Genomic DNA, 15,641 nt, shown 5'->3' on the forward strand with positions numbered 1-15,641 from the left:
GTATGTTTTATCACATATAATACATGTAAACTTGTAGATCTGGGATTTGTACACTTATAATAACAAAAACAAGTGTTGTGTACAAACATAGATAACTTAAACTCAAAAATCAGCTTTTGACAGAAAAGTTTTAGTGTAATCTTAGACTGTTTTGATCACCTTAATGATAATATTTTTGAAAACAGTTTTACATGAAAAAATTTTAGGTTTATACCTTTAAAATGACTGCTCTCACGTTTTCATACGATTTTTCTACAATTTTTGGCAAATTTTACAAAACTGTCTATCATATATGAAATAATCTCGGACCAGTGATGGTGAGCAATTTCACACTTGTTTGAGGCCATTAAAAATTTTGAGAAAAATTGTGAACAAAGTAGACAAATTTTACAAACTTCCAGATTTTACGGATCCAAATTTCACTTACGATGATTTTCTACGAATTTTCCAACAACCGGGTCAGAAAAGTCAAAAACCAGAAAAATGTGTATTTTCACAAAAATCTAGCCAAAAAATGATATTTTTGAAAACAATGGGTTAAAAATGCCATTTTTACCAAAAGCTAGCCATAAATACAAGTTTTGAACAAAATGGGGACTAAAATGTTATTTTTACTAAAACTGGGCCTTAAGTGTAAATTTTTGGCTTAATGGGCCAAGAGTGTCATTTTTACCAAGAGTGGGCCTTTTACATCATTGTAGTAAATAATTGAGCTAAAACTAGCAATACAATAATAAACGGGCTAGGTTTGCCATTTTCATGTTATTGGGCCTTAGTGACCCATTTATATGTTTGATAGGTCCTGGATACTATTTATATGTTTATTGGGCTTGATTGTCCCATTAACATGCGCGACGGACCTTGGATACATTTTGCATGCTATTTGGGCCTGTAAATACCTTACATGTGAAATGGGGCTAAATTGTCCTTTTACATATATTTCGGTCCCATGTTATATAATCTCATTCCTATTGGGCCTTGAAATGACTTACATGTTTAACGATGCCTTAGTGGCTCACTTACATGGTTCATTGGGCCTGAAATGAGTTTTATATGTTTTTCTTCGCATAAATTCGATTAAGGATCTAGTGAGTTTTGTCGGTTGACATCTATTGTGTGTACAATCGTAGCCTGTAGTTATAACCAGAGTCTCTTGGAGGGAGGTGTGAGTTTGTGTATACATCTATACGGGGGTGACGCCCCACACCTGAGCTATTCGCTACAGTTAGACTAGTCCAGTCTAGGGTGACAAACCGTACCTTAAACAAGTCGGCGTTTTTCAGACGTCAAGAGAGGCGAAATTGTCATTATCAAGTATGGTTGTAACGACTCACTTAGAGGAATTACATTAAAATTTACGGGAGACCATTCTCTTTTCTCTTGGGATTAATCAGGAACATACTCGTACTCAACCTCAGGGGTTGGTATGACAGCATTCTCATTTTTAGACAACATCGGGTTGTATGGGGACATTCTCTTTACATTTTCTACATTGTCTTTATACATTCTAATAAACATTAACACACATGCATTAATACAAGATCAGACACAACAAAGTTATACAAATCATTTTCAAAAACATGCTTATGAACTCACCAACATTTTTATGTTGACATTTTTAAATTAACTTGTATTCTCAGGAAACCGTTGAAGCAGGTTGAGCGGAACAAACTAATGGATATTTTGTTTCATCATACTTTGACTATTTTGGCATGTAATATTCAAATACAACACTCGATGTAAAAATGGATGTTGTTATATTGCAAGTGCGATGATGATGATGATGTTATGTTTCAATTATATACTCTGTAATGATACTACAACAATAGAGTCACACTCAAGCCACCGAACGTTTCCGCCATCTGGTTCGGGGTGTGATAGTTTGTATCAGAGCATTCTTTATAGTGAACTAGCATATCTAATCATACAAGATATGCACCTATAAATACAATGGGACTAAACTACTCTGAACATAATAATTAAAATACATACTTATGTGTGCATTTTAGAGTAATAACACAACAAGAGCATTAAAAGTCTTTGGAGGATTTGAACATCGCGATTAAACCCAGACAGTTATGTAGTCGTATTGGGGGTGAATGTAGCCTGATCAACTACATTCATTCAAAATACGACCAACATGTGTTCGAGAGTAATCGTGATGCATAATGAATCAAAAACTTACCATCTAATTATCCCCAAAAGCTTATAGAACCAAACCTAAACAAAATTAAAATACTATAGGAGTATTTGGTGTAATATTTGTTTCTAGTATTTATACACTTTCGTGCAGACACTATGGTCGGGCATCATTAGACAGGAGACCCCTATCTCCCTAGTCAGGGGAATGCAGGGTGGCTTGACCCAGAGGAAGACCTAGAAGAATACTCAAAGAAAGAACCAGATGAGGAACATGAAGTAGAACTTGCAGATGAACCTGTCGAGCCAGTAGTGAACCTTGAAGAGGAAGAGCTCAAGAGCAATGGCGATGATGACTCGGATGTAGAGTCTGAGGTCATCAATCTTCCATACATGGCTAGAGTGCAGGCTTATCGTAAGGGCCCCGATGGCCCCACGCCCTCCATGGGCACACGATGTTAGGGGATAGAGTCGCCAGCAGGGGATATGACCGCTTTACGGTATGAACTGAGGTCTTTTCGATCTTAGTCATGGAGGACCTCTCAGACATGGTACGGCGCACCCGAAACATTGACAACCAAGCTCAGGACACCCCAAATCAAACAGACCAAATGTGGGCTATCGTTGAAAGAGATGAGAGAAAAACACAGGAAGTGATCGGGGACTTCCAAGCAAGACAGTCAGTTTGGGAGACACGATTACGAGACACCGAGCGACAAGTAGCTCATCTCCAAGGTGCATCCACTTCATCAGCACCACCACCAGACACTTTCCTCCACGATTATGATCAGCTTTTCCCCCCACTGCTATCCGTTATGACTCTCTTTCGTGTACTAAGATGGTACACACTAATGAAACAACTATTTGTTCGTCTTATTGCATGAGTTCACTTATATGCACAACCGAACCCCTGAAACCGCTAGATACTCAAGGATCTCAAAACCAAAACAACCTATACACTCTATGGATAGACTTAATATTCATGCCAAATCTACGATTACCTACTACCATAAATACATCATAGGGATGTAGATTGAAACATTGCGAATCATACGACAAAACGCGAAATTTAGAGAGTACGACCAAATATGACCATCGTTACTTATGATCTTGCTTGTCATCATGCAGCAGAAAATGTCATCCCACATAAATAACAAGCACACCCATGAAAAACCAATCTTGTAGATGGACTCTGCTACGTTCCAAGCTGCTGTAACCGCTGTTATGGCACAACTCAACGCAAACAACACCAACATAGGTGGAAACAACGTCGACAACTCCAGCCAAAGAAACGAGCACGGAAACCAACAAATGACAGCTTGTCAAGGAACTCCAAACCCCAAGCTTAAGAGCAGGAAGCAAAAGTCTAGGAGTAAGAGACAAGGACAGCCAACTCAAGGGTCCTCGAAGAAGCAACATGTTGTTGTTGTCCCTACAACCATGACACCTACTACATCAACTCTAGCGAGACCATATGTTGGAATCCTTCCAAAGTGTAAAAAGTGCAATTTCCATCATAAGGAAGCCTGCCAGAAGTCGTATTGTAATAGATGCAACAAGAAAGGACACACCACTCGATACTGCAGATCTCAACCACAACAGAACCAACAGCCAAACTACAACAACAACCACAACAACAATAACATCAACAATAACGCTGGGGTTAATTACACTTGCTACGGATGTGGAGGAACCGGTCATTTCAGACGCAACTGCCCCAAAGCCAACAACCAGGGGGCAAGAGGATCAGGAAGAATCTTGACTTTAGGTCAGAGCGAGACAATTCAAGACCCGACGGTTGTTACTGGTACGTTCCCACTTAACAACACTTTCACTTGCATCTTATTTGATAGTGGATCTAAGCAAAGCTTCATTAGTAACAAATTCTAACACTAACTAAAACAACAACCTCAGAAGCGAAGCGAAGCCTTCACGGTGGAGATGGCTAATGGGAAAAACCCAACCAAAGAGGTTTACGTAGGGTGCACATTAACACTAAACAACCATTTATTTCAAATAGATTTGATGTCATTAAATATTAGGAGTTTTAATGGGATAATCGGCATGGATTGGTTAAGCCCCCACCGTGCTGATATTATATCTTGCAAGAAGGTCGTTTGCCTTCACCTCCCCAATCATGAAAGCCTAATAATCTATGGTGATAAACCTGACGCCAATCTTTGTCTCATTTCGTGCATCAAAGCACATAAGTGCTTGCACTAGAAGAACTATGTGTTCCTCGCTTATGTTGTAGATAAAGCCAAAGAAGAAAATCAACATTAAAGACATCCCAGTGGCATGCGACTTTCCAGATGTATTTCCTGAAGACCTTCCGGGAATACCCCCAGAAAGACATGGTGGATTTCGAATTGACCTCATACCAGGAGCCACATCAATTCCCAATTCACCCTACATGTTAGCTCCTGCCGAAATTTAGGAGTTATCCAGTTAATTAAGAGAATTGTTGAGCAAAGGATTCATCAGACCAAGCTTCTCACCCTAGGGAGCTCCAATCTTGTTCGTCAAGAAGGCGGATCCTTCAGAATGTGCATCGATTTTAGGGAATTGAATAAGCTCACTATCAAAAACCGATACCCACGCCCTCAGACTGACGCCCATTTGACCAGCTTCAAGGAGCTAGTTACCTCTCCAAAATAGATCTAAGATTCGGTTATTATCAGCTCCGAGTCCAAGAAGAGGACATTCCAAAAACATTTTCCGAACTCGATACGGCCATTTCGAATTCGTTGTGATGCCCTTCGGTCTAGCGAATGACCCCACGGTATTCATGGACCCCACTAACCGAGTTTTCCACTCAATCTTAGTCAACCCTTAAATATACTCATCGATAACGTACTCGTCTGCTATCGAAACAAGAACAAACACAACCAATACCTACAACTGGCTTTCGAGACATCAAAGCCGGAGAATACCGCTAACAGAACACTGCATGGAATGGATAAAAATTTTGAAGCCAAACGACGAAGCGTATCACTACATAAGATGGGTCTGAACCCCCAAGATTAAGAGGATTCGGAGACATCATCATGAACAAAGCCTATAAAACGTGATAGCCCATCCATCTAGTGTAATGTCTATGAAATTCAAGCCAATTTAAAACATTTTAAATCATATAAACATTCAGTTATTACAATTTTTTTTCAAATAGTTTAAACATCAGAGTTCCCAGAAATCATAATCAACAATCGAGGAAGTGTACGGTCATAACTTCGCCTTCCCACGGTCATCCGCCGAACCTTAAAGAATAAACTGAAACTATAAGCCCAAAAGCTTAGTGAGTTACCTCTAAAATACCAAGTCCATAAAGTCTTGAAACTTTCCTTATTATAAGATTTGTTTATATATTATTTAAATAAGGTATTTTAGGAAACTTGATATAGACATTGTTTTAGTTTTATTGTTTGTTTAGGATTCAGTTATGTCTAGTATAAATAGGCTACAAGTTTTAGATGTTCAAAAAAAAGTCTTGTATTCTCGTTTAATTAGAAAAAGCTTTCAACCAATTTTCTATTGTTCTGTTCTTTCTTCTTTTAGCTGCATACTTGCTTCCTTTTTGTTTATAAGTGATGCAAGTTCCAAACCTAAGTAATCTTACAGTTTGGTTGGCAACGTCTTTATTCCATTCCATGATGGAATGAGTGATTGCATTAAATGATCTTGTTACCTAAGTCCTAACTAAAAGTTCCTGGTTAATCTTTTCTTTTTATAATGCATAGGAGCCCAAGTGTGATGGAAATAAAGTTGTTATTTCCCAGCAGGTACATTTGAACAGAAATTTTAAACCAACTTTTAAACATTAAGCCAGAAAAACCGGCTACTTGGATGTTTAAAACTGTGTACCTATTTCTTGCTTATTGTTTTAAGAATACATTATTATTTCTTAATTATTGTTTAAAGTTTGTCTAAAATTCAAAAAGCAGCTGTTGGGGCTTGTTACCGGAAATTTGGATAGATAAAATAGGAAAAATTATGTATCTTTTTCCAGGACAGAAAATAATTCAGTGGTTTTTACCAATATAACAGAGTTAAATATTTTTCATTGATGCAGGTCTTAATCTTCTTGAAGCATATTCCTACTGCATATATGATTAAATATGCATTTACAACTCCACAATAATTAAAATTTCAGTCAACCAAATTAAAATTTAATTCTTTTTGACCTGTGTCAACACACCAATATTCGATTTTATTTGAAATTTCTAAGTGGTGAAAGCTTGACCTACATACAGATAACACATATACAAAGTGTATATGGGTTCACTTGTTCTTTTATTTTATTTGGTAATAATAAGTTGAGGCTCCGGGTACTTATATGTAATCTAATAAACACATTTCTGCATTTCATAGTAAAATCATTTGGTAAGTAACTTTTGTAATTAAATATTCTTCGCTTGAAACTTTTATTATGTGTGGTGATTACTTCTTTTAGAACAATGTGGGGTTAACTTGGGCAGGATGCAATCTTTAAGTGGATTTTGTGGGTACCACAAATCAGCTACATCTTTCTTTTTAAGATGTGTAAGAAGATGGTAGGATAGGAATATTCACCGAAACAAAAAAAGGTTAAGAGTTAGTATTTATACCAGCAGGCAAGTACTGATGCTGTATCAACACCAGGCTAGTAGTTTGCAATGATGAAACTATTGGAACACCAGACAATGAAAAAAAAAAGATATGAAGTTGGTATAAACCAAACTTTAATGGTACTCCATGTACAATTAAAGATTATTTTTAAATATAAAACACATAAGAACTAGTGTCCATGAAGGGAGGGTGATAAGTCTAATTACAAGAAATTAATGCTTCTCCCCTATTTTAAAACTTAAAATCACTAACCCAAAAGTTATATTGGAACTACCGTTTTATCCCAAAAGTTTGTTGCTGAAACTGTTCTTATGTATAGTTCGATGTATCAATTTCTTGCAAAAAATGTAACTTTTCTGGTTTGGAGTTTTGATAATTTATGTTGTTTGTAATTTTGTTTCTGTTCTGTAATCAACTGAAAGTTCCTGTAATCCTGTTTTTAAATCAAGTGATCAACTCCAAGGTTACAGTTTGGTTGGCAACATCTTTATTCCATTCCATTCCATGATGAAATGGGTGATTGCATTACATGATCTTGTTTCCAAAGTCCTAACTAAAATTTCCTGATTAATTTTTTCTTTTTAAATGCATAGGAGTCCCAAGTGTGATGGAAATAAAGCTCTTGTTTCTCAACGGGTACATTTTGAACAGAAATTTTACACCAACTTTTAAACACTAAGCAAGAAAAGCGGACAACTTGGATGTTTAAAACTGTGTTCCTAATTCATGCTTATTGTTTTAAGGGTACATTGCTATTTGCTATTTCTTAATTATTGTTTTAAAGTTGGTTTAAAATTCAAAAAATAGCTGTTGGGGCTTACTACTCGACATTTGGATAGAATAGATAGGAAAAATTACATGTGTCTTTTTACAGAACAGAAAATAATTCAGGGGTTTTTACGAATATAACAGAGTTAAATTTTTTTCATCGATGCTGGTCCTAATCTTCTTGAATTATATTACTACTACATATAAGATCAAATATGTACTCACTACTCCACAATAAATTAAATCTCAGTCAACCAAATTAAGATTTTATTCTTTGCTTGAAACTTTTATTATATGTGGGGATTACTTCTTTTAGAACAATGCGGCAATTGCTTGGGGAGGATGCAATCTTTAAGTGGCTTTTGTGGGCACCACAAATCAGCTACATCTTTCTTTTAAGATATGTAAGATGGTAGGAATATCGACAGAAAAAAAAAAAAAAGTTAATAGTTAGTATTTATACCAGCAGGCAAGTACTGATGCTGTATCAACACCAGGCTAGTAGTTTGCAATGATGATTCTGTATGAACACCAGATAATGAAAAAAAAGGATATCAAGTTGGTATAAATTAAACTTTAATGGTACTCCATGTACAATTAAAGTTTATTTTTTAAATATAAAACACATAAGAACTAGTGTCCATGAAGGGAGAGTGATAAGTCTAATTTCAAGAAATTAATGCTTCTCTCCTATTTTAAAACTTAAAATCACTTTATGTTGGCACTACAGTTTCATCCCAAAAGTTTGTTGCTGAAACTGTTCTTATGTATAGTTTGCTATCAATTTTTTTTTCTCTAAGATAGGACTGATTCCTATCAATCTTTAGCCACAGGTTAATACCGAAACAGTTCTTATATATAGTTTGGTGTATGAGTATGTGTTGTGATGCAATATCCAACCTTGTGTGTAACATGGTGAAAGCGAGTCAAAATGCCATAAAAAATGCACAGTTACTTACAAAGATGCCAATAAATGATATTTGAGATAAATAACTAATAACTGGCCAATATTACATAAGAAATATAATTCCTATTAAGTAGATGAAAGTGTATCTAAATTTGTTCTTTTCGGTTGATCTAGTGTCTAATTTTGTCCATTTAAACAATCAACAAAAACCAAACGGCTTCTAGCTCAACGGTATCAGGTGTTGTCTTCCCTTTGAGGTTGAGGGTTCAAATTTCGTCAGGAGCATTGGTGAAATTAGGAATAGTTTAGGATTAGATTAGATTTACTGTTTAAAAAAAATCTACAAAAGAACTATGACCGATTGAAATAGTCTATGCTTTTTTAACAATCAATTCACAAGTTCATACAAAGACTGATCTGATCTGCACCTTATATATGTGTAAGAACTCAAGTCAACCAAACAATAAAATATGTTCCTTACTCTATAAAGAATTCATGATATGATTGCCTTTGCCTATGAACGTATGAAGGACTAAGAAGACAAACCGGTGATGAAAATGGAACGGAAGCATATGCAAAGATGGGTTTCACTTGTTCTTTATTTTTATTTTGTAATAAATAAGTAACCTTCACGGTACTTGTATTATATTTTGATAAATAATTTTAATAGTAAAATCGTTTAGTAAATAACTTTTGCAATTATTTTATTTTCTGCTAGCAACTTTAATTTATTATCTGAGGGAATTACTTGGGGAGGATTCAATCCTAAAGTGGCTTTTGTGGGCACCACAAATCCACTCCATGTTTCTATTTAAGTATCTAAGAGATGGATGACTGAAGAAAGGAAAAAAAAAATACAAAGATGGCAAGCTCAAGCTCAAGCTCTAATCCACATGTCACACTAGAAGTTGGAGAAGAAAACACATACCCATACCCATACCCATCACATGTTTATAATACCCACAGTTTTCTTACCTTGAAGTTGAGTGGAAGGGGTGAGTATGGTGTTTGGAAAACACAGATGATATGTCTCTTAGAGAGTCATGGTATGCTTGGTATCATTGATGGAACACTCGTAAGCCCTGAAAACAGTAGTAGTGAATATAGGCTGTGGAGAAGATCAGATGCCCTGGTGAAGGGTTGGATTCTTGGTTCCCTCTCTAAAGAAACACTTGTGTATATTGTGAATCGTCTCACAGGAGGAAAACGCCATCAAGAAGATTTCAGTGCAAAAGATGTTTGGGATGAACTGCAGAAAGTGTATGCTCCTGTTTTTCCAAAACTACCTCCAGTTGTTGCGCCTCCTGTTGGTGCAGGTACAATCTCTCTTGTTTTCTAATCTATGAATTGTTTATTTGGGTTGATGATTTAGATAAAGTAATATATATATATATATATATATATATATATATATATATATATATATATATATATATATATATATATATATATATATATATATATATATATATATATATATATATATATAAACAAGGTGTTTTTTTTCATCTTACGATTAAAATCCCTAATGTTTAAATTAGATTAGATTAGATCACATCAGTGAACATATTTTGTATCTTGTAGTTTTTTACCTTGATAACAAAATTATGCAAATATAGATACACTACAAGATGAAGACTTAGCAGGGGATCTCCACAGCTTGTACAATAATATTCAACGAGGATATTGGGATTGGGTTGAATATACATTAAATGGGGGAAGGGTTACAGTGATAGACAAAATCACAAATAATGGCAACACCGCCCTCCATGTAGCAGTCGGTACTTCCAAGAAGCGGGAATTCTTAGAGATATTATTGGAAAAGATACCGGAGAACACACAACTTACAGATGTGACAAATTCAGATGGAAGTACACTGCTTCATGTCGCTGCCATTATTGGCAATACTGAAGCTGCAAAGATCTTGGTGGCAAGAAACCCAGAGTTGTTGGCAGAAGACAATGAAGGTCAGACACCACTAGCCTTGGCTCTTTCTAATATGCATACAGAGACAGCCCGACATCTGCTGCAACACATCAATACTGATACACAGAAGGATGCTCTGTTTTCTGGCACAACTGGTGATGGCCTTCTAGTTACAGTTATTTCCTCTAAAGATTTCCGTAAGTATCAAATGGACTCAAATTCCAGTAGTGAAAAACTTACTTAATTGATATGGCTGATTTTGGAATATATATCTAGGCTTTGCTATAGATTTGTTGGAGCATTACAAAACATTGAATAGTGATGCTGTGTTGATGGCTATAGCTCAAAATTTGCCACTTAATGTATTTGAAAAATATAAAGGTTTTCTGTATTTATACGGATCCCTTTGGCATAAAATAACCGAGAGATGTACTCCATGGGCTTCCAAGTTCATAATCAACCCTTTCCTTTACGGTAGGTCATGAGTTTATATTTTCTTAAAACTTTTAAGTAGTTGGTTGCACATTCTATAATTAATCCCATCATTCTAACAAACATTCTATCTTGTAATGCAGTGACTACTATCATCATTATGCTTTTCCTGATTATCCCTTGGATGTTAGGTAAGATGATCAACAAGTACTGTCATTGTATTACTAAAAACAGAAGAGAAAAAAAAAGGTCTACTTTAATTGATATGCTCATTTGGGTCTATGTTGCAGTGTCTCAAATCACTAAAAGGAGATTTCAAATTCACAAAGATGCTATGGTTCTGTTGTCGAATGTATCTGGGTTGATAAAGGAAAATAACAACTCGAGCTCTTACCATCACTATTACACAAATCCGATTCTGGAAGCCACTAGACAAAATGCATACCAAGTTGTAGAAGTAATTGTGTCTCACTTCCCACATGCAATTTGGAGTGCTAACGAAGATGGCCACAACATTATCCAGTATGCTGTGATAAATCGCTCAGAAAAGGTTTACAACCTACTTTTTCAGATGAGCGAACATAGGAATATATATCGAACAGTTAGAGATTCTTATGGGAATAACCTGTTGCATCTAGCTGCAAGATTGGCACCTAACAACAAACTTAATCTTATATCAGGAGCAGCTTTACAAATACAACGTGAACTGCAGTGGTTTAAGGTATGAATCTCGATGATTCAAAATTGACATACCTGATATTAAAAGACCTGCCATAAGTATTTATCAAGCATGTGTAACAATTAATATATTGTAATCTTGTAGGAAGTGGAAAGATTCATCTGTCCTCTAAGTGTAATACAAAGGAACTCTTTCAACGAAACACCACAAACGGTATTTACTAGAGAACACAAGGAGTTAGTGATTGAAGGAGAAAAATGGATGAAGTCCACTGCAGAGTCCTACACGATCACAGCCGCATTAATCATCACCATTGTCTTTGCAGCAGCAATTACAGTGCCAGGAGGAAGCGATCAGAACAAGGGGATACCAATTTTTAACAACAACACCGCCTTCACAGTGTTTGCAATATCAGATGCCATATCATTATTCACATCTGTTACTTCATTGTTAATGTTTTTGTCGATCCTCACTGCACGTTTTGCTGAACAAGACTTTCTCTTCAAGTTGCCTACAAAGTTGATAATTGGTTTGGCTACCTTGTTCATCTCAACCACAGCTATGATAGTAGCATTTGGTGCAACATTGTACCTTGTGTTTGGCCATAGGAACTCAAGGATTCTTATTCCTATAGCTGTGTTGACATGCCTACCAATTACTTCGTTTGTGACCTTGCAGTTTCCTCTCGTCCTAGACTTGATAAGTACCACATATGGTCTTAGTATTTTTGGTAAGAACATAAGGGATTATCGTTTGGATGGAGAAATGTTGATTTGATATATAAAATATTGGGAAATTAGAGATCGAATTGATAGTGGAAGTCAGTGGAATGCATTGTAATATTAGCTAATTCTTGGAATATAATCTAATTATCTCATATAATTGCTTCTTAAGGCTTAATGTTGCTAGTATACGTTTTCTACCCAACTTTTACTCACAACAGTAGCAATGAAATGATCAATATCCATAGTTTATGCTTCTCATATGATTCTCCCATGTTGCAATGTTGCAGGTATCCAGCCTTACAAACCCTCACGATCAATCTATTGTTTTTCTAGTTATCCATGCTTCTCTCTTCCAATAGTTAAATGGGAAAATAAAAAATTCAAATCAAAAACTGATTTAAGATCTTTTTAAATGATTTCTAACTTTACATTGTTTTACAACTTACAACTTCATCTATGAAGTCGCTTAACCCTATGGCATCTCCCTCAAAAAATTCCATATTAATACCTTCTCAAAAAAAAAAAAACATTGTACTTTTTAAAATAAATCTTTGACCCTTTTTACTATGATACTTATCCTTAAAAATGATAGAAAGTGACTTTAACTCTTCAGTAAATAACAATTTCCCAAAAAAATGTTTATCAATTAAATAGAAATGAAAGAACCCCATCAACTCAATGGAACAAATTAGGCCATTCTACCTAAATTAAGTAGAAATAAACAACATTAAGTTGATTAAGTAAAAAGAAAAAAAAAACAACCATATCAATGGAACAAAAAATATGCAACTGCTTGTCTCATCCAAAAAAGTTGAACCATGTGGGGATAAAGACTTAGGGGCTGTTTGTTTTTTGTGTGAAGATCTGCGCAACCACTTTTGTCTGCGCCGCGCAGACAACGCGTAGACATATGCCCTCGCAGATTGTTTGTTTTTTGGAAGTGCGCAGATCAGAAAACGTCTGCGCGAGTTCTTCCTGGCGCAGACATGGGCCACTGTCTTCAAAGGTCTTCAGACCTCATTTTAACATAAACCAAAAAAAAACATGGGCCACCGTGCAGTTTCTTTTTTTCTTTCTTTTTTTGTTAAAAATGTATTTTTAATGTTTATGATATGAAATTAAGTTTAAAAAATCAGTTTATTTTAACATCCTGCAGACGTTAAAAACAAACAGTCTTCTTATTGCAGACCGCAGACATTTGGTCCACCTCTTCTGCCACAGAGGCTTGCAGATGTGGTCCGTAGACTGTAGACATTTTGATTTAAAAAAAACAAACAACACCTTACCCTCAATTTTCCATTTGCCCAAAAGACATAAAAGTCCTAAATAAAACCAAATATCAAACATATGATCATATTTACAAATTACAACATAATTATCTAAATATGACATAAAGACAAGTAATAAATCATTTTATATGTTCCAGAAACCATGAACTGATTATTGCAAAACTACCCATTGGTTATCCAAGAAAACAACCCCACACATTGATCCAACACAGAAGCACCGACAAAAAAGTCAACAAAGGGTCAACCAACAAGAAATATGCACAAAACGTTTTCAACCCAACTGACTTAATACATAAAGAATTCACATTCCGGAAAATCATGAACACCTTCTCAAGGGTAAATTTGGAAAACCCAACTGCCCCTCTCTCCCATTTTCTTGAAATAACTGTTAGATTTTCAACTGTTTTTGTAATTGGGAATTTTAAGAGTAAGGATAGGATGTATTAAGACTCGAGCCAAAGGGTTTTTGAATTCAGGAACTTTTTGATTGTAAATGAGTCAGCATGATCAAGGGCAAGATGGAGGTGAGATAACATTGGAGCTTCGATGTAAAGTGAAGTGGGTTTTATGCATTCGAGTCTTAGTGTGATGAGAGTGGGTGTGATTAGGGTTAAAGATGATGGGGCATTTAATACAGCCCAGTGACAGGTTTTCAGGTTGTGGAGATGGATTTTCGGGAGTTTAAGTACTCCTCCTACACCTACCAAGTTAAGAATTTGAAGATTTGAGAAGGATTTGTTCAACATGTTCAGGTCTTCATCATCTAATCTTATAAATTCAAGCGCTAAAGTTGTTAGCATTGGCATTGGGTTCATGTTTTCTACTGATAGCCATGCGTTCTTCGCCTCTAATTCAAGAAGATTATGACCTGCATCATGAAAATTGAGTGCGTTGATTAACTATCAATCATCTATGGTTGAAAAGAAACACCAGGTGAAATTAAGAACATATAAAGGTATATGAGCTTCCTAATGTCAGATCGTAGAGAACATGAATTAGAATTCTTGCATATATTACGAACTTACAATATGCAGAAACTAGAGGCAACAGGTACGATCGACGCCAACAAGATTGAATCAAAAAGTCAGAAAGCGATTTCAACCTTCCGCAAACCCTAGGTAGCCCCTCTTTAACTAAATCTCCATGGGTGAGGTACAGATCATCGTCCTCATCCTCAACGACGTCGTACGACACATTTCGGAGCGGTTTCTCGGTGCCTATACACACCGAATCGACAACCCTCAAATTCGATACAAGATTGAGGAAAATTGTCTTGGAAGGAGTAACAGATTGGGACGAACTAGAAGAATTCGATAACTTAGACCTTGATTTGATGTAGCTTTCCAATGAGTATTGAAGATTGATTGATTGAAGTTCTGGAGAGACTGTATCGAAATCCTTCCAAGCTAGTCGGCACTCGGCAGCGAGCTATATACGTCGGCCGAGTCGTTGAGTCGACTCATTATATAGAGGCTATACCTTCGGGTAGTTTGTCCATGGAACGAATGAGATACACAAGAAAAGAGAAAACAAAACGGGTTGAAATACCTGTACCTCTTTATTTTACAACATTGTTACAACTAGGGTTGAAAATGGGTCCAAACCCGGACCGAATGGACCCGGACCCGAACCTGGAAAACTCAGAACCGGTTAACGGGATTTTGTAGAAACGGGAACCAGACCGGTATATAGGAACCGGTTCCGGTTCGGTTCCGGGTAAAGTGGGTCTAGAACCGAAAAACCCAGAAACATCAAAGTGGGTAAGTTGGAACCGGATAAAGTGGGTTTAGAACCGAAAAACCGGAAGTTTTTTTGTAATTACTTACTACTTAGTGGGTTGAACTTTCAAAATTTTCATATTGATATCCCGACTTTAGGGGATTGTAACTCATTGAATATAAAACCAAAATTAACAAAATTATAGTCTAAAATCATGTACAAACTCTAAAATAAACTCTGGAAAAAACCGCATGTCAATCTGACTTTAAATGAATGTGATATGCATGTGTTAACATTTTCACATAATACAAAGTACAAAAACAAATAGCTGAAAAGTTGAAAATTTTAGGTTTTGATATCCCGACTTCGGAGGACTGTAAATCATTGAATGTTAAACCAAAAATTACAAAATTATAGTCTAAAATCATGTACAAACTGTAAACTACAAGTTG

At 35.9% G+C, this 15,641-nt stretch overlaps 1 protein-coding gene and 1 pseudogene across 1 annotated transcript; one reads left to right on the top strand and one right to left on the bottom strand.

Annotated features, from left to right (window-relative positions):
- The first annotated feature begins 9,250 nt into the window (after positions 1–9,250).
- LOC111883909 (uncharacterized) lies at positions 9,251–12,367 on the top strand. Its single transcript, XM_023880239.3, has 6 exons — positions 9,251–9,735; positions 10,039–10,542; positions 10,622–10,819; positions 10,921–10,968; positions 11,068–11,498; positions 11,601–12,367. Exons 1-6 carry the CDS (start codon positions 9,282–9,284, stop codon positions 12,231–12,233), a joined length of 2,268 nt encoding a protein of 755 aa, XP_023736007.1. The 5' UTR covers positions 9,251–9,281; the 3' UTR covers positions 12,234–12,367.
- A 1,151-nt stretch (positions 12,368–13,518) lies between these two features.
- LOC111883935 (F-box/LRR-repeat protein At4g29420-like) lies at positions 13,519–14,968 on the bottom strand (annotated as a pseudogene).
- Positions 14,969–15,641: the final 673 nt, after the last annotated feature.

Source organism: Lactuca sativa, chromosome 7 (assembly GCF_002870075.4).
Source record: "Lactuca sativa cultivar Salinas chromosome 7, Lsat_Salinas_v11, whole genome shotgun sequence".
In the NCBI taxonomy this organism is placed as follows: domain Eukaryota; kingdom Viridiplantae; phylum Streptophyta; class Magnoliopsida; order Asterales; family Asteraceae; genus Lactuca; species Lactuca sativa.